This window comes from Pieris napi, chromosome 10 (genome assembly GCF_905475465.1).
Source record: "Pieris napi chromosome 10, ilPieNapi1.2, whole genome shotgun sequence".
Classification (NCBI taxonomy): domain Eukaryota; kingdom Metazoa; phylum Arthropoda; class Insecta; order Lepidoptera; family Pieridae; genus Pieris; species Pieris napi.
The window spans coordinates 6817015-6844590 of record NC_062243.1 but is presented as its reverse complement, the minus strand read 5'-3'; the positions used below and the strand labels follow the sequence as shown (position 1 = coordinate 6844590).

Here is a 27576-nt window from a genome sequence, read left to right as displayed (position 1 = left end):
GGGCCACACGTTTTTTTTAATATAAGACAAAACTCGTTAAATACAAAGGATCTGGCGCTTACCTAAATATTTGATGTTTCGTATTAGGTAGTAACCATTAAAACACGTTTGTCTCTTTCTTGAAATATAATTCTACTGTTGAAAGAATAATATTAAAGATGTTGAGAAGGACTTCTCTATAGATTTTTTTGCGGGGTTTTTCTTAGGTGATCACATCCCGTACACACTATTGGTGTATTCCGTCCGTTGTAGTCCGTACATCTATTATTTCATACATATTTTTAAATGTTATTACTATTGGTATGGTAATTCCAATAATTAATAAAAAAGCCTTTAATTCCTTGTATTACACTTGTTCTAATTATAAGAGAAATATGAGAATACGACCGAAAGAAATGGACATCTTTTTAGGAGACCTTTACATAATAATATGGTGAATTAATAAAATCCCGAATAAATTTCTATACTTCATCACATTCACGTATCGTTACTAACGATTGTCTGTTACTAACTATTAAGTATTAACTACTCTGTGGCTTAAAATTTGTTGCTCGTTAGACTTGAGTGAGTGTCGTCAGATAATATTTAGTGGTTTTAATAACACTTTATACATTATGATTCTTAGAAATTTATTTAAAAACTAGACTTTCATGTGAATACTATATTACCACGAGTAATTGTTCATTTAGTTATGCTATTCGCGTGTTTTTAGTAAGCTATGTGTCGACGATAGCCTCTTCAATTTTGAAGTAAGGTGTCATCAATCATCTCGAGAACCCAAATTATCATGTTTACTAACTAAAATATTTTAAAACTTCTTTCTTATTTCCCTTACAAAGAAACTTAGCAAATATTGATTACCTTTATCATTACAATTAGAACATAATTAATTACGCAAATAATAAGATTTCGCGGCGTGTTTTGTGTCATCCAAAATTTCATAGTTATTGATTTTTGTGGAGATTGTATAATTTCGGCAATTAGTGGGTTAGAGAACAATGGACGTGGACGATTCGGCTGTGGATCTCAGCGTGAGGTAATTAAGATTTAAGTGTGGTTGATATTTAGAAAAAATATGTTTTTATTATTCTTTTGTTTTTAAAAATTAGAAAAAATTTCAAGAGAACGTGAATGTGAATTTTTCATACATGAGAACATTAACATTAATTTGTTAAAAGTATTCGTAATTGTCTTTATATAGTGTACGAGGTTTCGAAATACATGGGTACACGGTGTAAAAACGAGATAATTTAATGCTATTAGAATATTAGATATGTACAAATTAAAATGTCATTTGTAATAATATGTTAAAATAAATAATATTGTTTATGGTGGTCAGCAGGTCCCTACCACCAGAGCTGAGTGAGCTGCGAGCTCTAACTGCAAGTGGACTAACTATTACACCAGCACAGCCTCCACCACATGTAAGTATATTAAAAACTTTTATATTATTTTGTTTCTTTAATATTTTTGTGAATACATTACTGTCATCAGTAATAATTTGGGTTTAAATGTAGTTTAGATAGTTTAGGTTTAAAGAAATACTACTATGATGGTTATGGAAACTTCCTAGTTTTAATTCAAGTACAAAGTAAATAAAAAATATGAAGTACAAAAACATGTTGGTGTAAAATTAAAATCACCATACATTATGTAAAATTTGTATATAAATCTCAATATTATTTAAGCACTACAATAATTCCCACCTCATACTTATGATTCTAAAATTATTATGAGTTTATTAATTATAAATTTACATTTTCCTTCCTGCTTACAAGGTGGATAGAGTAAGTATTTATTTATTTAAATTATTATATGGTGGACATTTATATAATTTTTTTTGTTACAATGTATTAATGTTCATTTTTTAAGGCTTTTGTTCTATATATTATGACATCTCAATCTTAATTCCGAGTAATATAATCCTACCTATGTACTAACAATGTAGTAAGAATAATTTCCTATATTATTATTATGTATTGTATGATTACATATTAAAATACATTTTTATTTAGATTATTTAATGTAGATTAGATTTATGTGAAACATTATTACTTTAGTAGAGATACAATAATTGTAGAATACAAAAACTACTAATAATAATAATACTATAATACTAATACTCTTTATTCTTATAGGGTGCAAGTGGCAAACGGGTGCTTCGTCCCAGATCTGAGACCCGTAGCTATGCAGAAAGTCCTGATATTGTGCTACTCCCAGCGGCACCACCTCATAGAAAACCTACTCTTGCACCGCCAACACCTGCTCCATTTACTGGTAATTATTAATTACATATATCCAGTGGCACTATATTCGTTCACTGCAGATTGCATGCATTCATATGTTTAGACAACTATATGATCAACCTTACACATGTCGTAGATTTTAAGACATGTCGGTGTCCTCACGTTTGCTTTCACTGTAGGAGCATTTGGTAATTGCACACATAGAAAGAAAAATCCATTACTGCACATTAATTGAAACACAGCTCAGGGTTGAGATTCGTATGCTTAAGCCGCAAGGCTCACATTTGTCCTTATTTGCCCTTGTTGCACAACAATGAAACAGCAAATACCTAGATATTAAAAAAAATCTAATATTATCTGATTATCTCTCCAGAAAGTGTCTATTAGAGATTGATTGAGGGAAAAAAATGTTAATGTAGGCATCACAAACAAGCTATGGGACTCTAAGCAATGATATTTAATATACTTTGCATATGTGTAAAAGTAAATGAATTGGTTCCTGTGCAAAGTTATTGAAATCAATTGTTCTTTTTACTTTATGTGGTTCTATTTCAGATGTAAGCAGCAAGCTGAATTCTACACCTGTCAATGTGTCTATAACAGCCAGTGCAGTGCCGGCCATTCCAGCACATGTGGAGTCACCACGCGATCCTCGAGATGAAGAAGATTCTGAGGAGGAAAATGAACCACCGCTGCCAATACCAGGGCATAGGGTAAGTTAAACAAGTCTTACATTTTTCTTTTAGTGTTATCATTACGTTAGTATGTGACGTAATAACCATTTTTATTACAAGTTGATTTAGTTTTAATACTATTAAGGAAAAACTTTTTTTCTTATAATATACTAGTGGACCCCACAGACGTTGTCCTGCATGATATTTCAAGCTATTAGGATAAAATCAAGTATGAAAGTACCGACTGCAGCGCCACCTGCCGGGCTGATTTGTGAATCTAAACCATTCCCAGTTCCCCTTGAACACACACAAAAAATTTCATCAAAATCGGTCCAGCCGTTTGAGAGAAGTTCAGTGACATACACACTCACAGAAGAATTATATATATAAAGATGACAATAGCATGCAATTGAAATGATTTCACTTTTTTTACAACTAAAATTTAGTTGAAGTATGTTATTTTTCATACAAAATTGAAATTAGTTATAATAATATTATAATCACACATGTTTTAAAATGATTTACTACGATACTCGAGTAAATGAAACATTATTGATTTTTATTCAAGGAATTATCAAGTGCCGAGATATGGGAACGCGAGCGTCGTCTGCGTACGTTGCGGGAACAGCTTAGAGCGGAGGAGACCCGGCTTGTGTTACTTCGGAAGCTGAGGCAATCCCAACAGGCAGCCACGTTGCCGCCAGTTAAAGTGAGTCTTAGGGCCGATTTACATTATCTTAGTGTTTAGGAGAGTATTTTATGGCCGATTTACACGTATTAAGTTGACTAAAAATTTACTAAATATTAACTTAATTTTAAGTAACTTAACCCGTGTAAACAGTGAATTTAGTAAGAAGTTGCAAGTTAAAATTTAGTTGCAACTAAACAAGGTAGAATAGAATTTTGTCTATTTTTCGGTTAAGTTGGTGGGCGTGGCTAATCACTTGACACGTTTGGACAGGCAAAATTTAGTTAAATTTAAGTGAAAAGCATAAGCTGGCGGAGTCATTGCAAAGCTATGCTTTTGCTTTCGGCGCTGGAAGCTCAAAAACATATCCAAAACTATTTGTCCGATATGCGTATACAACAATTAATGAACAGTAGTAGAACCCCTTCCCCAATGAATAATAGTAGCCGTTTTACTCCTTCGCCTTCTTCAAATACGTATTACGTTGAGTCCCCAGAACCTTCACAATCATGTATTGGAGCATACAATACAGTAAATCCCCAATCAGGAAGAGAAAATCCTATAATATTTTGTTCTGTGGTCGTCCATCTTGAGCGAATAAATGAGTTTAACTAATTATTTAGTATTTTTACGTGTAAACGGTTACTTAAAATTAAGTCACTTGAAATTTAGTTAAGACTTGGCAACTTAATACGTGTAAATCAGCCTATAGTACAAGTTGAAAGGCAAGTTCTTTAGTGCGTTGCGAGTGAACGTTTACATTTCTTCCAGTAGAGTATCATTACAGCGCCACAATGAACGCGCAACGACGTCGGCAAATACGCTCTATTCTACGCAAAATACTAACTGTAGTTATGGAACAAATAGAAGAGATTTCATTCGAAATAAATAAAGTAGCTAACGCTAACACATACTAGTGCTATATACTATATTTTAATCAAACTTTTTTACGGATATAACGCAAATCAAATTATTATATCAAGTGCTTTACATCAATCGTGGTCACATTAAGTTGGCAGATAATTATTTGATATTATGGAGTCTAATTTAATTGAATTGTTTCCAGGAATCCACAACGGGTACAGCATTAGCGGGTAGTGGGTGCGTCGTACCCCCCGGAGTCACTGTAACTCCAGCGCCGCCACCGGCTCATCAGCAAACCAAGGTAGTTCTGATTCAACATTAATATATATAATAATATATAATAATCTTTATTGACATATTTGTAATTACAGAAATCCTATGAAGACTCTGACACCTAAACTAGGCTTTAGTGCCTGTATCTCAGGAGTCAGTGGCTTCTCCCAATATAATTCGTAACAAGTGTCAAGAGAGCTTATTCAAAATTTTACAAGACAATACTTTTTATAGACATTTGTAAATTCCAGATATTACATCTAATTATCTTCTTACACACAATATACTTAAACAAAAATAACATATATTAAAAAAAAAAAAAAATGTTTCAGTATAAATTACAATGAATATAATAGGTAATAAAATAGGTACATACACATAAAATACTAAAATACATAAATATACATAATACATAAATATACATAATTATACATTTTACATATGGGTATATGTAACACTAGTATAAATATATAAATTATACACATAATTAATGAATCAAAATAACTAAAATATTATTGTAGCATGTTAGTTAAATAGATCTTCTGTTTCCTCATAATTTAAGGACAAAAGCCAAGTCTTAACAATTGATTTGCAGTCATGTAGTGAAAGAGGGTAGAAATTTAATTTTTTGTTTATTTTATTATATAGAAAGACTGAGAGATATGCTCGTTGTCGCCTTGCGAAGGTAGTACGGAATTTTGCTGTGGGGAGTACATTTGGTATACAGCGTTTGTTACTGCAAACCTCTGGGTTATAAGGGGTATGGACATGTTGTTTGGCTATTATATTAAAGACGAATAACTGTCTAACACTGAGGAGCTCACACTGTTTATATAAAAGTGTGGTTGAAAATCTGTAGGGTTTGAAAGTCATTACTTTTAGTAAAGATCTGTGGGCTCTTTCAAGCTGAATTAGATGTGACTTGCACGCTCCACCCCACACGCTCACGCAGTATCCAATAACCGATTTTACTAAGGCAAAGTAAACAGTGCGGAGTAGTTCAAATTCCGCGGCATAACGTAATTTTTTGAATGTCCAGATTAGTTTTCGCGTGCGTGCCGTTATAATCTCAATGTGAGGAAGCCAACTCAATTTATTATCTAATTCGATACCGAGGTATTTAATGGTATTGGATTTTGTTATATTAATGCAAGTACAATTGCGCTCAGAGACACATATGTGTATTTTAAGATTAATATCAGTCATATGGGAATTAATAGTTTGGAACTGAATATACGAAGTTTTAGAAATATTTAAAGTAAGTAAATTTTCCCTGAGCCATCTAGCCACCTTCTGCAGTCCGCTTTCGGCAATATTTTGTATCTCGGTCCAGGTGTCCCCATAAAAAACTATAGCCGTATCATCGGCATAGGTAAACAACCTGCAACTAGTTAGGGACATATTACATAGGTCGTTTATGTAAATAAGAAAAAGACTTGGACCAAGAATACTGCCTTGCGGAACTCCAAAAGTTACATTTGCGTCGGAACTAATATAATTATTAATCTTAACCCTTTGCACCCTACCACTAAGGAAATCTTTAAAAATAAGCAGGGCTGAGTCTCTTATTCCAATTCGCTCCAATTTGTCCACAAGTATAGGTATTGAGACGGTATCAAATGCCTTGGCAAGATCGAGGAAGACACCAAGGCACTTTTGTTTCCTGTCAAGTTTTTCTGTGACAAACTCAATCAAGCTACCCACAGCGTCTTCTGTTGACATACCCATTCTGAAACCAAATTGTGAGCTGGACAGAATATTGTACCGATTTAAAAACTGTATTAACCTCACGTTAAGCATCTTTTCTAGGATTTTTGATAGTGCTGTAAGCACAGAAATCGGTCTGTAGTTTGCAACACAATCCCGTGCCCCACCCTTGTGAACAGGAGTAATGAGAGACCTTTTAAAGACTTTTGGAAAGCAGCCTTCCCTAAAACATGTCTGAAACAAGATAGTAAGCGGCGATACAATGACATGTCTTACCATTTTTAGAAATCGAGCTGGTATAGAGTCCCAACCAGTGGCACAATCATTTTTTAAGCTTAAGATGAGAGATTCCACCTCAACCTCATCTGGTGGCATTAGTACGAAGGAGTTAGTCAAGCAATTAGATCTTGTACATATGTAGTTATACTTACACCCTGTAAGTTTTTCAGCTAGCTCTCTACCAACATTAGAAAAATAACTATTTATGTCCTCAACCGCATCCAATGCGTTACAATTCCTAATTAACTCATCGGCAGAAGATTTTTTACTTGAACTATCGGTGACATATTTTATTGCAGCCCAGGTTTCTTTATTTGATTTTGCACTTTTTAATAAGAATTTATCGTGTTCGCGCTTCAATTTTCTAAGTAATGAGCAACAAAAATTCCTGTACCTTTTATAGGTTATTTTAAGAATTTCATTTTGGGGGTCCCTTTTTAAATTAAGATGCAGTTTATCCCGGTGACGGATACAGCGAAGTAGGCCCGGAGTCATCCAGGGCTTAAGAGATTTTTTGCGCCTGGGTACACGGACTTTTTCAGTGTTAGCTTTAATAGCAGATGACAGAATTTCAACAAATCGAGTCGCAGCAGACTCGGCGTCTTGCTTGTTAGTCATAAAAGTAAAATCAGCCAATTCAACATATTTTATAGCTTCACTAAAATTTACTCTTTCAACAATGGAAGGGCACTGAGTATTAGTCCGTTTACTGTTAAGGGATAGATTTATTAGAATAGAGTCGTGATCAGTTACGGTGGAATTTATAACTATAACACTAGTTTGTAAAACAGTTTTAACCATTACATGATCGAGACAATTGCTTAATCGTGTTGGATATGTGTGGCCTGGCAGAAAACCCAATTCGCTGGTTAAATTTAAGTAAGAGTTACTGTTTCTGTCACCGTTTCCAGGTTTTATATCGATATTTATATCACCTATTAAAAATATATTCTTAGATTTTATAGATTTAACAATATCATTCAAAGCATTCAAAAAGCGCTCAGTGTAGTAAAAGGATGGTGATCTATAAATAGCTAAAAGTACAATATCTGGTACTATTTTAGCTAGCAGAAAGTTAGCATCTTTAGGATTAGGTTCTTCAATTTCTCAATTTATATTTTGTTTAGCATAAATTATAATACCGTCATTTTGATTTAAGCATTTTTTTGTGAAATAAGAATTATAATCCTTGAGACTGGGTATGGGTTTATTATCGTTTAACCAGCATTCAGTTAAAATTATTATATCTGGATCAAAGTACAGACGAGCTATATGGGCCAAGAATGCATCAATATTTTTGTAAACGCTACGGATATTTTGTGTTATAATTTTTAGGGAGTTTCCTGATTTTTTTACTAAATCATTACAATTATTTATATCACAACTGTAGGCAGTTGCCACTGTTATATTATCAATATCATTATTTATATTATCAATAAATCTAGCCATTTGTAAAATATTAAGCTTTTTGTCGCAGCTACTCGTGTCTGAGAAATGCTGACATTTTTACAAAGATAAGATCTCGATTTCAACATGATCACTAGACTAAGAATGTATAATTTTTTAGTTATGTAAAATACAATACAATGAACAGAGTATAAGTATGTATATAAAGTAAAACAATAATATAATATATAAAAAAATAAAATAATATCTATAAAAACAATAATTAAGTGCCGGATTTTCACAAACAGGAAAGTTATCGTAGGCCGGCGGAGTTTCCTGGGGGCCTCAAAAAGTCATTGTTTTAGACGAAGTTTATTTAAATCACCCTCACTATCAATTCTAATATGCCGTTTACCTTCATCTTGTCTCAGGTAGGTTCTTCCAAATGAGGTCCAGCAGAATTTATATCCATTTTCCTGAGCAAATGCACGAGCCAGATAATTTAATCGTTTTCCGCAGGGTGATAGACATTCTGAAATAAAAAATGGCTTTGCTGGTCCTTCCAAACTTAAGTGTGCCGTGTTCAATTTGTTAGCAGAATTCATTTTGTTAAATTTGCGTGCCTTTTCAATAATACCATCTTTCAATATAACGCTGCCCAATTCCACAATAATTGCTCCATGTCCAGTTTTACTTTTTGTACGATAAATATCCTTAATATCCTGTTTCTGTCTGGGAAAATCAATAACATCTGCAGCTTTTGAAGCAATTTTACATAAACTATCCTTATTTTCACCGGTAATCTTAGGAATATTTCTTAGTTCAAGTTTAGTTGAGGCAGACGTTCGTTCCAGCGACTCGATTTTCTTTTCAAGCTGATCAATATACAGACGATCTTCATTCCTCTGTTTTTCCAACTTCTCGTATTTAGCTTTCATATCTTCGTACTGCTTAGAGACAAAAGCAATGGAGTCTTTTATTTCTGTATTTTGTGTCAAGATTTCTCTCATGGAGGATTGCAAGGAGGTGAATTTACTTTCATTTTGAGAGTTTGCTTTAGCAAGCATATCCTTAATTTCGGTTATGAATTTTTTAATATAGGACTCATCCTGCTTGCGCCTCATAGTTACATTGCTTCGCTCCTCATTAGATAAATCTGGCGCGGAGCCCGAAAAAAAAAAGCTTTCGGCGCGTTCAACCTAGCTTCCTTTAAGTCTTCGGGAGTGGGGGTGCTGGGAGGTGTGCGCTTAAGAGGCATATTTCTGACAAAAGATGACACCAGAGTACACGAAAAAATAAACTTGGACCAGCCCCCTATAAATTTCCGCTACCCGCTATCGCTTATGAATTACGGCAACTTACAAAGCTTGCGTATCGATGATGCGCGCAGACGGAGCGTACAACTTAAGCTGTCTCACAAGTGTTGTCCCGTTCGCACAGATGCACTTACTGCAACGCAACTCATGCGCTCCTGGTACACACCTTAATTTATTCGCACGGAATTTATTTTTAATTTGATTTTTAAGTTATAAAACAAATAGAATGCACACGTCTAAACGCTTCCGCGGTCCAGGGGGGAGGATGAATAATCGTTCGTTGTAAAGTAATATCTATTACTTTACAACGAACTATGATTTTAAGATACCCGTTAAGTGAAAAGGAAAAGATAATAACGATATAACTTACCTATGTAAATATATTATATATTTCCTAGAAATATGTGGATCAAAATATATCAAAAACCACTGAACTGATTTTTATGATACTTACGAAATAAAGTACACGTGCTTGGAAGGAACGCTAAATCACATAGACAGTCAAAGGGGCCGTTTAAGTATTAATTTACTTTAAGTATTAATTTATCCCCCCCCCCTCCCCCTTTCCAGCAAAAGTAAGCAAAGCTCTCAAAAAATGAAGGAATAGGCATCCTCGAAAGTGCATTTCGTTTTCAAGCATAGACAATGTGTGGGTGGTCCCGGTAGAATGCGACAGCGACCCCTGAGCCTCTGTAACGCGGCTTTGTCGGAACTACTCGAGGTGGTTTTAGTGTGTATTGCTCACCCAGTCTCTGAATTGCAGAGATTTTGGCGTGGGTTGAGTCCCACATACCCCTGTTCAGGGGATGCGAAAATGCATTTCCACCTCGGATATCAAAAAAAAAAGAAAGACAATGTGTGGGTAAATATGTGTAAAAAAGTAAATAATTACTGTTGACATTAACACCAAATAAGAAAATCAAAGACCCCACTCACCCTATAGTGCCTACGTAACACTTGAACGGCCCCAAACGGATAAGCCACTTTTTTGAAGTCGGTTAAAAAGTTTAAAATATGTTATCAGCGCACGAGCAGCAACAACGCCGCGAGTAACTGCAGTACTTCGATAAGCAGCACCTCCCGCCGCTCTGCCAATCTTCCGGGTGGCGCCACGCTCACTCCGGGCCCATACCGTTCACAGGTATTTATTTAATACTATATCTACAGTATATGTATGTTTTATCTAAATATATGACAATTTGGTAAACATAAATGTTACAAAAAAATACTAGTAATTTTTGTTAAGCAGAAAAAGAATTACCAGCAAATCAGTAGATAGTGGCAGCTAGGTGAGGGGTACCGGGTTCGATTCCCGGTTCGAGGGCAAGTTTTAATTTAATTTAAATTTGTTCTCGGCCTTTGGGAGGGTTGTGCGGTACCTGGCGAGTGCCTAAACCGTACATGGAGGACATGGTAGAATTTCTAAGGCAAAAAGCACGAATTATAAAAATCTTATACTTGCTGGCTAATGCACAAACCGTGCCAGAGCCATTAAAAAAAAAAGATAGATTATCAGCCCACTAACGAATATATCCAGCTCCGGATACTGTATAATCCGTTATAATCGCGAAGATTTCGAATGAGAGGTGCCTGAACTCCTAGGTTGGTTTTTGCAGACGGAATTTGGAAAATTCTGCTGATTTTAAACCATGGGAATGAGTAAGGGACGACAACCTTAATGTCCTGTCTCAACCAGTTTCTTATTTGTTCTTCTTTTTAACGGCAACACTAAATTGGTGCTGCTGTTTAAAAGAAGTTTATTTACAAACATACGCACAGAAGATTTATATGTATACTAGCTGCCCCCGCGAACTTCGTTTCTACTTAATGTGATTTTACTTAGCCTACCTTTTTCTCTATATAAACCTCAGAGTTCAAGTCATAAGATTTTAATTTAGAAATAAAAATAAGGGTTGGTGATAGAGGGATGAAAATTTAGGGTTGTATGTATTTTTTAATGGCACATTATAAAAATAAAATGTTAGGGGAGGGCAACCCTTATCACTTAGGGGTTCATACCCCTAAGTGATAGTAGCCTATACTCAGACTGAATATGCATATAAAATTTGATAAAAATCAGTCAAGCTGTTTCGGAGGAGTATGGTAACTAAAGTGTGACACGAGAATTTTATAATTATATAAGATAAATGTGACACTAATAATCCAGCCTTGATACTCTGTCTATTAATAGGGGCTGCGTGAGCGAGGTTTAGTTCGATTGCGATATAGTTCTTGAATTTTGTTTTGAGTTTTGGAAGCACGTTTTCCATAAGCTCTAACCAAAATTCATCAACAGGTGGTACCAAACTTTAACTACTAATTACTCTAATAATATTAAGGGTATGTTTATTGCCTAATCACACCAGAACGAAAGTACATGAAATAATACTTAAGAATTAATAAGCTTAGGTATTTTTTGATTCACGTTGACGCGTTAAACATGAAACATCTTCTAAGCGACATATATTATAGTAATGGATGATGCGGTGTTTTTTTTTAAAGACAATTCACACCAATTGACCTAGTCCCATGCTAAGCTGGTGAAGCTTGTGTTATGGGTACTAGGCAACGGATCTACATACATATTATAGTTAGATAGACATATAAATACATATTTAAACACCCAAGACCTAAGCACAACACCAAATGCTCATCACATCGATGTTCGTCTCAGCCGGGGATCGAACCCGTGACCCATGGTTTCGCAGTCAGGGGTACCAACCACTAGACCAATGAGTCGTCAAAAACTTTTGAACTTTTGAACAACTTTTGAAGTAGAGATTTAATTTTTTAAAATTTCAGTCGTCAACATCGGGAGGCGCAAGTATTACACCTTCTGTGACGATCACTCCTGCGCCGCCACCAGCTTCACAACTGTCTGCGCCTAAGGTACATCTTCAAAATTTCACAAAATAATCAACACGCCATAAATCTCCTATAATGATTACAGCGAAATTAATTGAAATTAACCCTTAAAATCATTACTAGTCTTTTGAATGAACAAGTCTTAATTGGTTAAAGAATGATTTATTTATATTAAATAGATAAATATTTTATATGTATTGAATACATGGTTAAAGTTAAGAAATAACAATTTTTTTTTTTTGAGAAAAAGCTTGCCAACGCTTGGCACACTGAGACATTGGTAAAAACAAACACAAAATACAATTTTTAATGTGATAAGCACTTATAGGCAAACATGACATACATATAGAGATCATATAGAGATTATTAAACAAAACAAACATTACAAAAAAAAAACAAAACAATTACTTATCAAAGAAAAAATTCTAATTAAAAAAACTAAACAAATGTTTTCTTAACTACTAAATTTTTCATATAAATATTGTGGTTATAATAAACATGTAGATTCGTTGATTACTTTCTCATAATTGAATAAAAATATTGCAAGCCCGCTCAGGATAATTCGTCAGTGACGAGCAGTACCAGCGATGCAGTGAGTATGGGAATGTGATGTCCACTAATATTTTATATAAATATATATAAAAAATATTAATTTAATTTAAACGATTTTTAATTCGAATGTACTGGTCTTCTCGATTCTTTTAGAAAAAGTTTACAATTCGAATAATTAAAAACTTTAAGGGTCTGTTTCACAATGTACGGATAAGTTCTACATAGGTTCCAAATTGGCTATTGATTACTTATTGGTAGGATAAACACTATTGTTGCATTTCACGACTGTCAGATAGCGCTATTCGTCACATAAATCATAAGTTATGAGTTCGATGAAGTGATAGTGCACAATTTATCTTCCAAATAATTTATGTGTTGCATAGCTATTTGGTACTTTATCCATACATTTTGAAACAGACCCTAAGACTGATAACTCAGTTTTTAAGTCATTAAAGAGGATATTTTCTTGTTATAGGCAAGTACCCGCAGTTCGGAAGATACACAGACACCCGCCCAACGACAGGCTGCCGCTAAATTAGCGCTCAGGAAACAGCTAGAGAAGACGCTATTGCAGGTAAATTTTAAATATCTTTAAAATAAATTAATACAGAATAAATCAGCTTTAATTATGTTAAACTAATTTTAGTATAAGTATGGTGTTTTTAACGTTTATTAAGTAATTAGTTCTTATTTATTTATTAGAGCATCATATAAAATTTTCTACTGTTTCAAGTTTTAATTTAATGTTATAATAGGTACGGACGGTTATGACCGTGTATGATGTGCATGATAATATTTCAAAATATATAGCAATTACGGCGGATATAGGAAAAACTGAAATTTCTAACTTAAAGATACTTATGCAGATTACCTAACCTAACTACGCTTTTTTAAATTGATCACTACAGATTCGTGAAAAATTCAAGTGCCATTTATTACATTGGCCAAATAGTTAAAATAATCTTTATTAAATTATAATTTACATTTAGACATAGATGTCTCGTTGGTTCTATTTCATAATATGCATTAAACTTTTGGCTGCATTATTATAAATGTTAGACCCGACATAATATGTACAATTTATAGCTACATCAAGGTGTACTAATTTATCAGGTTTATTTACGTGTTACTATTTCTAATGATTTTTTGAAACAGAAAACATGTTTTACATAATTGAACATTAAAACGTATGCAAACGCATTAATTTGTTCGCCATTGGCGATCATAAATTTTTGTTGAGAAAGGAATAATTCTCTAATCTAAAGGGATGATTCATGACCAGTCTAACCATTGACTGACCGGCCCGAAAGCCCCAATGGCTTATTCAAGATGTTCTATATATCCTTATACATATACTAGTAGATTCGGCCAAGCGTTGCTGTGGCTAAGGTTTTTGTTATATTACATAGTAGCAAACTATTCAAGGGAAACGGTAGGAGAACACCAGTCATGGGGACCACCATGCTTTATTGGTGGTTATGCCATTAAATTGTAGCTTATGTGAAACGTTGGTACTTTCAACACAGCGCCATCTGTTAGAATTGTGGCTAACAAATAAAAAACTAATATTTTGCAATAAAATAATATTGCGGGTATAAATTGAGATGTAAGCTATCCTATCTTTTAAGTTGGATCAAACTACATACACACCGTGTGCAAATTTGATTGATATCGGTTCGGTAGTTTAGGAGTCCATAGAGGACAAACAACGTGACACGTAATTTATATATATTAAGATAGTACATGTTATAACCTCAATATATATTTTGTTTTAGATCCCGCCGCCTAAGCCTCCTCCGCCAGAGATGAACTTCATCCCGTCTCCTAGCAACAATGACTTTGTGTACCTCGTGGGTCTGGAACATGTCGTCGACTACCTTACTAATGAAGATCGGTTCGTTTACTCTTTTGTCTGACAATTCACACCAATAGACCGAGTCCCATGCTAAGCTGGTGAAGCTTGTGTTATGGGTACTAAGCAACGGATATACATACATATTATAGATAGATAGACATATGATAAAACACCCAAGACCTAAGCACAACACCAAATGCTCATCACATCGATGTTCGTCTCAGCCGGGCATCGAACCCGGGACCCATGGTTTCGCAGTCAGAGGTACTAACCACTAGACCAATGAGTCGTTGATTATTATTAAGTGAATTCAGATTGTTTTAAAAGGTGAAATGTTTATTGATCCCGTTTTATGTTGACCATTTACACACTCAATTGTTATTTTTTATCTAGCCCAAGTATTATAATTAATTGTATTACTGGAAAGAGACTAACGTAAATTTGTTTAGCGTTTTAAATGTAATAACAAATATTGTTTTGAGAACTTTGTTTAAATATTAAAAGATTATGTAGGATTAGCATATCTGTACACATTTAATGAAATGTGAATTAAATTAAATCTAGACGAATGTATCTCGATGACGATATATTTCTCTTCTATCAAAAGTGCAATGGAAATCGTGACCAATGTGTCCCACAGCAGCCAGCGAAACACACATTAATAAGCCTGTTACATTTTATTTATTAATTTATTATTTCATTAGATATCGGTGGTTAAATGAGAAATACCAATGATTTGAATTGGATATGATGAACAAACAGTTCCCTAATTGGGTTTTTAAAAAAAAAAAAATTGTTTTTTTTATGTATTTTAAAACTTTATTGTTAATAATTGATGATTTATTGTTAATATTGATGTTTAATGCAAAAAACTTTTTTTTTTTTTCAATTAGTTATAAACAATTAAAAATTGATGAAATTTAAATAAAAATCACGTGGATTCAAAAATTATTTATTATTTTGAAATAACTTTTGAATTATTGCGAAAAAAATAGTTTTGTTATAAAACTTATATATCATCTTTCCCTTTATCACAAAAAAAAATTTTTTTTTTTCAAAAACCCAATTACGCAAAATCTAGCCAAGACGTGATATCCTAATTTTCACCTATTTCAGTTTCCCGCGTTCGTCAGTCCCAGCCGTGTGCGCGCAGTGCGGTTGCGACTTCACGCCCGTGTGGCGTTGGGAGCGTGCGCCGTCGCGTCGCCAGGACGCAACTTTCACGCCCGCTTCCGCTTCCGCTACTTCTGCGAGACGTCTTTGCGAGTTGTGCGTGTCGGGCAATGTTAAACGGGCGCTCAAGGTAAGATTGTGAATTTATTATGTAGGTTTTTATTTTATTAATATGATTATTTTTAAAGAGATACCTCCTCGCTAGTGTAAGACTATTAAATCCATATTTTTACCAAGGATACAAACGTAAAATGTGGTAGTTCTCTTTATAAAGAAAAAAAGTGCATGCGTACAAAGTGCACATGTCTTGTGAAACTTCTTTGTAAAATTATTATTACTAAGGTAAAAGCCCCAATAGATGATCATGTACCAGCATATCTATATTCACACTGTTTACGCAATGTATACGTGCTAATGATGCTGAATGCTCTCTCTCTCTCTCTCTCCATCATTCTCACTTGATTGCTCCCTACTCTCGCTCCATGGCTATTTGCTTCATGCTACGTTCGCCCTTTCTCACTCTCTCTCAATCGGACTCAATCGCACTCTCCCTTTTCTTCGACAAAAACGCTGCACATTTTCGTGACGCTAGTATTATTATTATTGCGTTTCATCCGTAAAATTTTTACCTTCATGCGCCTAAATAAGTTTCACTTCAAAACATTGTCGCTACCTTTCTAGGTCTGGGGTTTTGTTATCAGTTTCATGATCATTTGTCAATCTAATAGGCAAGTAGGTGATCAGCCTCCTGTGCCTGACACACGCCGTTGACATTTCGGTCTAAGGCAAGCCGGCTTTACTCACGGTGTTTTCTTTCATTGTTCGAGCTAACGTCAAATGCGCACATAGAAAGTCCATTGGTGCACAGGCGGGGATCGAACCTACAACCTCACGGATGAGATTCGCACGCTGCTCTAGTTCTCTTTATAGCTAAACAACTAAAATTAGTCTCCATTGAGCATTACTTTACTAATTTATTTCCTTTATTTAGACATCTACAACTTGTCAAATACACATTTCTATAATCTGTGTTAAATGTTTTTTTACTATTTTAATGTCAAAAATATATGTCGGATAAAAGTTTTCAAAATACGATTTATTGAAATGTATAAATTACTTATATGGGACTCGATGCAGGCGGAACACACAGCTCGCTTGAAGACGGCGTTCGTCCGCGCCCTTCAGCAGGAACAAGAGATCGAGCGACGCCTGGCTGCCCCCTCCACCTCGCCACCCCCCACCCCTGCTCCGCCCCCGGCTCACTCTCATCATAATAGGACTTCGCAGGTAGGTCTAATAGAGTCGAAAAGATTCCATCTGAAAACAAAAGACTTGATTTTTTTTATGTAATAGGAGGCAAACGGACAGGAGGCTCATCTGATATTAAGTGATACCGCCGCCCATGGACACTCACACTGCCAGAAGGCTCTCAAGTGCGTTTTCCGGCCTTTCAAGAATTGTTACGCTCTTTTCTTGAAGGACCTTAAGGCGAATTGGTTCGGAAATACTTCAGTGGGCAGCTGGTTCCACATAGTGTTGGTGCGCGGCAAAAACTGCCTTAGAAAACGCTCTGTTGTGGAACGACGGACGTTGAGGTGATACGGATGGTATTTTATATTTTGCCTTGACGTCTGATGATGAAACTCAGCTGCAGGTATTAGGCCGAACAACTCCTCTGAACACAGTCATTCTATTATTTCATTATACTAACGGAGTTCGAGTTTTCAAGTTCGGATTGGAGATATGTTCTCGCCAAGTATCAGGTGGCGTACATCAAGGATCAGTACTTGGCCCTTACTTTTTATTCTGTACATGACGGATCTGAAGAACTCACTACAGATTTCATATTCGATCTTTGCCGACGTCGCCATTTTTTTGGATACCACTCTCAATCTCAAGCAATACAATATAAATAAGTGCACAATATCTATATAGAAAAATCTGTACAATACTTATCGCCTAGGTCAACAACAGTTGTATGCGAGCAAAAAGTCTTGGGTATTACTATCGGTTATGATTTGAAAATGGAATGTCACATCATGAATATTGTAAAAAGGTGGGACAAAATCGAGTCCGAAGGAGTCGGTTACATACATACATACAGGTGAAGCTAATATAAAGCGTGTGATAACGCTAATTCCAACAGGAAATCATTCAAATGCCTCACTCCAAGAAAACTCTTAAAGATTTATAAATGTTACATTAGAGAGTATTTCTACAGCATTTGAGATCCTTATTTCATAAAGGAAATTAATATGCTTAAAAGGGTTAAAGAAAAGCCACGAAAATGGTCAAAGCACTTAGGAGCAAACCTCATTATAGAGCATCTGAAAGCACTTGATCTTACTGATTTAGGAAGTAGGAGATTAAGAGGAAATCTAATTGAAACCTATAAAATTCTTACTGGGCACTGTAATGTTCGAGGAATTGAGAAGCTCTTTATTTTAAGTGAAAATAATATAATACAAATTCCCTAAAGAACTTTCTCCCAAACCTAGTAGCTGATTGGAATAGGCTTGCGGAAATTAATCTGCTTGTGTGCTTATATACATAATTATATTAATCATCACATGGAAACATATTTTTAATTTATGTTTTTATATATTTTTGCTTACAGCAAACTCCGATCTCGCGGATGTCGCGTGGTGGAGGCACTCCGGCTCCTCCAACGCCACCTGCGCAGCCACCACCCAAACCATCACCACAAGCCAATAGGTACTTTCATAATATGTCTCACCTTATATACTTCTGTTTACAGTTATATTTCCTAATAATTTTTATTAATAAGGTTAATATTTCAAATACAGTGTAAACTCTATATAACGACACTCAAGGGACTGTGCATATTTTGATGTTACAGAGAGTTGTCGTTAAACGGAAAGTATAAAAATCTGTATTAGAAAAAGATAAAGTTTATTTCAGACTAATGTTAGTATGCTATGCTAACGCTTTTGCTGTACCAGCAATTATGTTGTATGTTTTTACTTATTTTATTTATATCTTGCAATATTGAGGCATCTTTGTGATAAAGTACGCAATGCAAGCAATCCCAATTTGTAAACAAACGAACGTATTTCTCAGAAAGTTCAGAACGTATGATGTCAACAGTCGAGTTTATTACGAGTAATAAAGACAAAAGAACGTACACAGCTCCTCAGTTTTAACTAATTTCGGCAACATATAAAGAGCTTTTTATTATTTAATTGTCGTTATTGAGGGTGGGTGTAACGCTATGTAGAGTGTATCATTGTATGGTAAACAAGCTAAACCAACCAAAACCAATTGATTTCGACACTTTAAGGGGACTCGTTACATAGATAACAGTTCATAATAAGTTTAATTGAAATTCCAGTCGCAGCGTAAGCTCTTCAGATACGTTGCGCAGTCACCACGGGTCAAGCGATCGTGACCGTGCCCGTGACGCCGAAGTGCCCGCCAAGAAAGGTAAAGGTAATCCTATCGAACGATTTGTTTATTATTATTATTTTTACGCTTTTATTTATCTTTGTTTTTCTTTATCTTTACAAGAAAATACACTTTGAAAATAAAACAATGTAAGAAAAGAGTGAGCATATTTTTTTATTGGGCTGTCACTGCCAAGTAGCAAATAGCAACACTGCTTGTCACTGTAATGACATTTGACAATTGACCATGTGTAGGAGTTATTATTTGTAAAGTGTATTTTCTCGATTATTTAAAAAACTTTAATAACAAAATATCACTTCAGTGTATAAAAATTTATGTTTGTTTATATTGATTGAATATTATTTAAAGGTTTTGTTAGCTATTGGAATATTATTCTTGTAGGGTTAATTTGTATTATTAGTGTTAAATTTCATCATACATTTGATGATTATGGAGTCAGTGTGGATAGGGAGCGTTCAAGTATTACGTCACGCAATTTTTGGAGATTATTGACTCCCCCCCATGTAACGCGCCGTAACGTTTTTCTGTACCCAAGTATAGTAAAACGTTTCGTGATCTAGTGACTTTCTACTTAAAAGTTACTATTATGTGGTGTAAAGTACTGGAAAGTCGAAAATAATATTAACAATAACGCGTATATACTTAAAAGTTACTATTATGTGGTGTAAAGTACTGGAAAGTCGAAAATAATATTAACAATAACGCGTAATTCAATCCCCACCCCGCATCGTAACGTTTTACAAAAGGTAACCCCCCTCCCAAAATTTGTTACGTAATACTTGAACGCTCCCATAGAGAACCGTCAGTGAGATCTCTGAGGTGCTAATTACTTTTGTTACATCGACAATACATTACATCATTATAGTTCGACAGTAATCATCTTGATCTAAAAAAATATGTGAATAAATGAAATAACGCGTAGTAAATAATAATTGTATTAGTTCAAACGAACCGCCACGAGAGAGATCCAGCTCTTTCCGCACAGGGTAGCGTAAACTGCAATAATTGTCAGAATTTCAAGAATTATTCTGCATTGTATCAATGCGGAGAAGTTTAATGTACATAGATAATAAAGAGAGAATATATAAATATATTTAATTGTTTAAACAATTGAATATATTTATATATTATTTTTGTTTTAATCTATGAATAATTTAATATGTTTTGGTTGGCAAAATTTCTTTTTACAGAGTATGTTCGTTTGTGTTTATGTTGTATATAAGCTTGAGACATTTGAATATAGAATACAAATTTGCAGCGTCATCGTCAAGCAGCACAAGCCAGGGTGGTAGCAGCGGCAGTAGCAGCAAACAGCATCAGGTGTGTTGTTGTGTATATTATTTACCTTTTACGTAAAATCATAGCCTAATATTTGACAGATAAAATGCATTCACACTGTTCCCTATAGAAAAAGCGACGTTTCGTAACATTGGGGCTCGTAATAGTAATATTTATTCATTTGAATGTGGTGTTCTTGATTACAGTATTAGTTTGTTTACATATATTTATTTTTGTTTTATTAACACACTTTAAATTAAATTGAAATTCAGAAAAAGACTAGGTTTCAATTTACTTAACTTTAGCCAAAACGACAACATTTTGTTTTTTTATTTCACATAAAAAAAACAAATAGTTGACAATACAAAACAGGGGCACCAAAAAAAATACAATAAAAAACGCACATTATAATACCAATCAAGTACATTTAATAGAAAAAAATAATCGAAATCAAAAATAATAATAAGAATACAATAGAGATGTTTTATTCCATGTATAAATTAAGTTCGGATGTTTTTATAAATTAAATTACTTTAGAAGTCAAGAGTCCTAAGTCTTTTGTATTTATTAAAGTTGACCAAATCGTATATAATGCTATATCTAAAGTATATGTACAATGTACATGCATCTTTTCTAAAAAAAATGTAAAAAAAAGTATATATAAAATAAAAATTACTAGAAAAACATCTGATTACTGTTATTTAAGTACTTAACAATGCATTTTTTAAGTGTCTATTTTATCTCACTGAAAATGTTGCTGAGTTCCAGGACACAATCAGATTCCTAAATCGACAATTGAAGATATAACATCTTCTCTTGAAGAAAAGGATTCCTATAGTGAATTTTAAAAAAATAATAAGAAGTCCACTATGACCTAATAAACCATCTCATCTCATCTCATCAACAAGTTCCGTTGGTCTTCAGCTACAGAATATACTGATTAATGGGATCCCAAAGAATAGATCAGAAAATTTATTCAGAACTGTCTTTCATATAGCCAAGACTGAAATGTCCAACTCAAGATGAGTCCAATACGTGACGAGCGTTGCTAAAATAACGATTGACAGTAATAGGCCTCGGTGAGACGTTACTTCGTTCTGGATTCTGTGCAAAAGCAAATTTAATAAAAAGACAATGACAAATTGAACTCTCATCTCATCATCTTGGTATCAGAGGAATTGAGAAACACATTTTTGTATCCAAACATCTTACATCAGTTATGTTCTTCTTATTTATTCTGGACTTCTCTGGCCGTTCTTAAAAGAAAGGAAGAGAAGTGCAGTATAAATTTGAATGGAATAGCAACGGACGTGTTTCTACAAGAAAAACGACAACAAGCCATACTTATTAAGAATAACGAAACCGTCAATCTTTTAACATAGAACGTCGTTTTGCCATATATATCATTTATAATAAAAAATAGGGGTTGATCGTGGAGGGGTGAAAATTAGGGGTTGTATGTATTTTTTAATGCTGTATCATAAAAAAATAAAAATTTGTCTAAAGATTAAAAAAAAAATTAGGGTTGGACTACCCTTAACATCTAGGGGGGATGAAAAATAGATGTTGTCCGATTCTCAGTTATACCCAATCTGCACACAAAATTTCATGAGAATCGGTCAAGCCGTTTCGGAGGAGTTTAACCACAAACACCGCGACACGAGAATTTTATATATTAGATTAGATTGTACACTTATTGTATTTTTAGCTTAGTAACTGTTTAGTCTTTTATATTTATTCTTTAAAAACGGCAAGCAAGCGTAATACTCAAACGAATTTGTATGAAAATGGTCACGTGATACATGTGCATGAGCTAATGTCATGCCCATACAAATTCGTTTGACGTGAGTGGGTCACGCCTCTCGAAAAGTAATAACATATGTCTTAAGCCCCTGCTAACGTGAATTTAATCCCATAATGAATTACCTATGATAAATTAAACTATTACTAAAAAAAAGACATTGGGGCTAGGTCGCTTATTGTCTATACTTAATAGATTTACATAACTTATGGTTTTGTAAAACGTAAATGAAACATTTCATTTCATTTTTGGACTTCGTAAATTTGATCACATTTCGGAGTTCCGAAGAAAGCTTAATTGGCTACCCATTCGATTGCGGCGTAAGATGCACATTTTACAACTTCTCTATAATGTTCTTTTTAATCCTAAAACCCCTAGTTTCTTAAAGCAACATTTTATGTTCCTCTCTGGCGATAGTTTTGATTTGCGTTCCTTAAGCCGAATTTACATTACGAAACTAGTGGCTCGGAATTAGTTTTATGACATAAATTTCATCAACAATTTCACGTGTAAATTTACAGTTTCATAATGCATGCATCGGTTTCGCGACACTGGATAAATTTCGTGCCATGCGCATATTTTTTGTAAAACTAATGTCACGCAACTACTTTCACGATGAAAACGCGACACGAAACTAGTGTCGCGAAAGCATTTGCACAGGGCAGACGTGTGTGTTTGAGTGCATCGTGCAGCTAAATGACCGCCAAAATGGCAAACCAACGTTGGTCAGTTGATAAAAATAACATTTTCGAATTTTATATATTAACATCTGTACCACGACGTTCTGCATCGCAAAATGAAGCTTTGATGTTGACAGAGCCATGTCGTTGGTGATACTGTTGATTTCACGACACTATTATTTTTTGTTAAAGTAGTTTCACACGTGCTGCAACTATTTTCATGAAACTCATTCCAACATGCATAACACTAGTTTCGTAATGTAAATTCGGCTTTAGACAATCTAATTCTTGAAACTCCCATTCATAAAACTGAGTTCTATCACTCCTCCTTCGCTATGGAATCCATCGATCCATTCCATCCTGCTATGGAATTCCTTACCTATTCATATCAGACGAGCTCAGTCTTTAAATTTATTTAAAAATCTCCTTTTTGATCATCTTTTTTATGCCTTGTGATTAGCTACTCCTTTTATATATTAATTGTGAGTCAATTAACCTTTACATGTCTGTTTATACATACTATTATGGATATTTTATTTTATTTAATTTTAGTTATAGTTGCATGTTAATTTTAGTATCTTTTTGTTAATTAATTATGCATCTCTTGTACTTTACCCTCTGTAGGTGTTTCTTTTTTTTCTATTGTTCCATATTAGGGTTGCCTGGAAGAAATCACTTGTTGGCGATAAGGTCGCCCGTTGCCTAATAACTTATGTAACATACTTACTTTTTTTTAATTATTTATGTGTATTATGGCAATGAAGTATAAATAAATAAATAAATGAAATTGTTTTGCAGCAACTGGCAGCGGCTGCGGCGGCCCAGATGGCATTTGAACAGCACAGCGCGGCTGCTATGCAGGCCTTGCAGCACCAATTGCTCAGAGGTGCGTAATTCAAATATAAGGAAGCTTTAATCCAACTTTTAAAACAGTTAATGCCTTCTATTCGTGTGTGATTCGTACAAATCGTAAAACGTTTATATATTATTAGTTAACATAAAAGATTAGAACGTGTAGGTACTTTACACTTTTAAAATTTACTGAGGGTAGGTTAGTAACACGTCCGTTCCGCACGAAGTCTCGAAATAAGAGACAGTCAAAGCCGGTATTGCTTCGCGTTATATAGGTTTCTGCTACAAGATGGCGTTAGTCCGCTAACAATATATTAATTGGTATCTCAAGTTACGGTCTCAACTTGATCGCTGTCAAATGTCCAACTTCATAAAAAGAGGTTTGACAGTTTCCGAAACTTAAGTTTCATTGACGTTGTTAATAAGGGCCTAAGAATGCCAACTTTTATTATTTAACAAATAAAAATTAATTTAAAATTAAATGTTAATAATTTTTAACCAACTTTAATTAAATAAGGTGATAAATAATTTGAATAATTTGTGTGCTGTGTATATATGTTGGTCCACGAATTAATATCTAGAGTCTAGACAATCATCAGGTATGATTACATTTCAACCGATAAAGTACTTTTGGTATAAGTGTATGGTTTAATTTTCCAAATCAATTTTTTGTCGCCCTATTGGAATAGGCTTGAGCAGCGCCGGCGGCAGCAACAACATGTCTCCAGCAGCAGCGGCTGCAGCCATGATGCAGTTTTCTCCGCTGCTCTACACCTACCAGCTCGCGATGGCTCAGGCCAGCGCGCTAGGTAAGCGTTGTACGTATCACCGCCATCTTTACATTTCATTTATTTCATTCAATTAACCCTTATAATAATTTTATTTGCACCGTAGCATTTGTTGATTTTAACCAATACTTTAATAATTATTAACTATACTAAACGCAATTTTTCGTAATTACTAACTTATTATGTTTTTTATTACATTAGCTACTACAACGAGTTTCCTAATATGGTGGAAGACATGTATTTAATAAGTCGATGGAAAAAACACGCCAAAAGTGAAAAGTGATTATTTTAATCAGAAATATTAAATTCGAGAACCTACATGAGCATGGAAATAATAACAAAAGTTCTTTTGAGCTAGTATCGTTTTGAAAGTATAGTGTAGTCAAGTCGCTGTCAAATATGCCAAATTTCAAAAATGGTTTTACAGCTCTTGAAACCAGTTTGATTGATGATTTGATTTTGATACGTTCTAGAATATGTGTTGTAAGTCAAGTGTTTTCCGCTAATTTTTGATTTTGTTATAATTAGACATTATTGTTTATTACTTTTCACTGGATTAGATTATCTAATATATAAAATTCTCGTGTCGCGGTGTTTGTAGTTAAACTCCTCCGAAACGGCTTGACCGATTCTCATGAAATTTTGTGTGCACATACCCAATGTCTGAGAATCGGAAAAAAGAGTACCGAGAGTTTTTTACGCCGGCTTTTTCTCTCGGCCTACACCCTCTGTCTTCTTTGCCGATGAGTAGGGATGCCTTCAAATTTAATGACGTGGAATAAGTGATACATGTATCTTATGTTCCATAATAAACATTTTTTATTTTATTTTTTATTTTCGGACAACATTAAAAAATACATACAACCCCTAATTTTCACCTCTTTACGATCAACCTATTTTTTATTATAAATGATATACACGTTTGACGTTTGCCGGATCAGCTAGTAACCTATAAAATTCCTGTCAAATACTAAAATAAATAAGGCGACTCCCATATGTCAAAATCTAATTCTAAAACGTTTTTGGAGTCATACTTAGCGTGTCGCTCGGTATCTATGGCTATGTATTCTTCTTATTTGCAGCGGGTAAAGGCGGTAACAGCAGCGCTGCAATGGCGGAAATGCAACGCGTAGCGGAAGCACAAAGACAATATTTGTTGGATATGATCCCTGGACAACATTCACGCAATCCCTGGACCAAGAATTAATCGCTGTGAGTACATTCGACTCCCCATTCCGTTTTGTTTTAAACGCTGGTCTGTAGTGTATTCAAAGGATAAAATTTTATTAACATTACATGGCTAATGTTCTATACATTAACAATAACACAAATAATTGCTAAGTTTCAATACCTGCTGATTTTGAGACATAAACTAGAAGACCCAACACGCTGATCTTTACACACCTTAAAAAAATATTGGTTGTTTGTAAAGTAGGTTTACGATCGAGATGTTTACGTGATAACGTCTTATTGGTGATATAAGTTTTTGGGAAGTAAGGAATTAATGAAGATAACAATTTTTTCAAATTTTAAATTACATCTATCGTTTTATTCACACTTTTGATGATAAATTTCGGGTGTAAAATGACAAGTTTACTTATTCGACTATGATATACAATTTTCTTCATACATTCACGGAATGACTGGCAGCGCTCGAGATGAGACGGGAGATCGGTCCGTCTCTCTCTCGTTATACCTGCGATCGCGCTCGTGAGGTTTTGGTGTGACACAAGTTTCTGAACATGTCACCCGACTAAAACGATTTTAAAGACGTTATCACGTCAAAATAAAACATCTTATTACTATAAATCTAAACTATTCCCAAATCCACTTGAACACACTCAAATAAAGTCATCAAAATTGGTCCAGGGGTTAAGGACAAACACACGCACAGAAGATTTATATATTTAAAGATTATTCTAAAGGACATTGAAGTATGGATTACAATGTAACATTGTTTGCACATTTATGTAGACATGTTTGTTAGATTGCTAAGCATATTGTTATCAACTAAAACTGATTCTTATGGTGTCATTAAATCATTTAAATGTAAAACAAACATACAAATTTTTTTTCAGATGCATCGAAAATACATAAAGCATTTGAGTAATATTTGATCTTATACTTTACAATAAGCTAGATAGATAGTTAAGATAAGTCAAGGATTTGGTTGATTGAGTTAAAGGGAAGTTATAAGGAATTGCATATGTGAGTGGAAGTCTACACGAGTTAATTACAAGTATCACAATGTATTATTTAAAAAATTGTTGATTGAAACAAAATTGTATCATCATTATATGTATATCATTTCAAGTAAATTATTAATATACCATCAAATTGTGATGAAAATGTTCAAGGCGTATAATGTGATGTCAATTATAACTAAATAAAGTGAGTTTCTTTGTGCGTTATACCTTTTCCCATAATGCCCGATTTGTGAATTCGTGGGCATCACATCCCTGTAATAGAAATAATGTAAGCATGATAATGTAGGAAAAAGCGAAACTGGAATATATTTTAAGCTTATTAGGTTTACTCTGATATATTATCTGTAAAACATAAGAATAGAACTACTCGTGTAGGCGCCAAAACTCCGTGTTCCAAAAGCTGATAACAACTGTCAAGCATTTGCAAATTACAAAATCTGTCAAACTTGAAGTTTGACAGATCATTAAACTCGAATTAAGTTTGGAATACGGAATTCGGTAACGTAAAGTGCTATAATGATTGCACAAGTTTAAATACGTAATTATAAAGTAGATAAGGTTAAATTTAAACTTAGTAAGTGTAATTTTTCATTTTTATGTGGACTTTGAATAAATAATTACACACATTTTGGTTTTTAATAATATACTAATAGTATATAGTATGAA

At 34.1% G+C, this 27576-nt stretch overlaps 1 protein-coding gene across 9 annotated transcripts; it reads left to right on the top strand.

Moving 5' to 3' along the window:
- The first annotated feature begins 537 nt into the window (after positions 1–537).
- LOC125052840 (transcriptional repressor p66-alpha) lies at positions 538–27536 on the top strand. 9 transcript variants are annotated; one of them, XM_047653860.1, is made up of 21 exons: positions 538–1036; positions 1343–1424; positions 1779–1787; positions 2139–2277; positions 2802–2959; positions 3489–3629; positions 4675–4773; positions 10458–10574; positions 12236–12322; positions 12846–12890; positions 13326–13424; positions 14626–14744; positions 15822–16008; positions 17016–17165; positions 18496–18593; positions 19231–19328; positions 20563–20624; positions 23862–23949; positions 24605–24733; positions 25786–25915; positions 26782–27536. In XM_047653860.1, exons 1-20 carry the CDS (start codon positions 999–1001, stop codon positions 25908–25910), a joined length of 2070 nt encoding a protein of 689 aa, XP_047509816.1. In that variant the 5' UTR covers positions 538–998; the 3' UTR covers positions 25911–25915; positions 26782–27536. The 9 variants fall into 9 exon arrangements, with proteins under 9 accessions (XP_047509816.1, XP_047509819.1, XP_047509817.1 ...); XM_047653863.1 differs by having other exon boundaries at positions 1340–1424; positions 12855–12890; XM_047653861.1 differs by having other exon boundaries at positions 1340–1424; positions 19231–19322.
- The last annotated feature ends 40 nt before the right edge of the window (positions 27537–27576 follow it).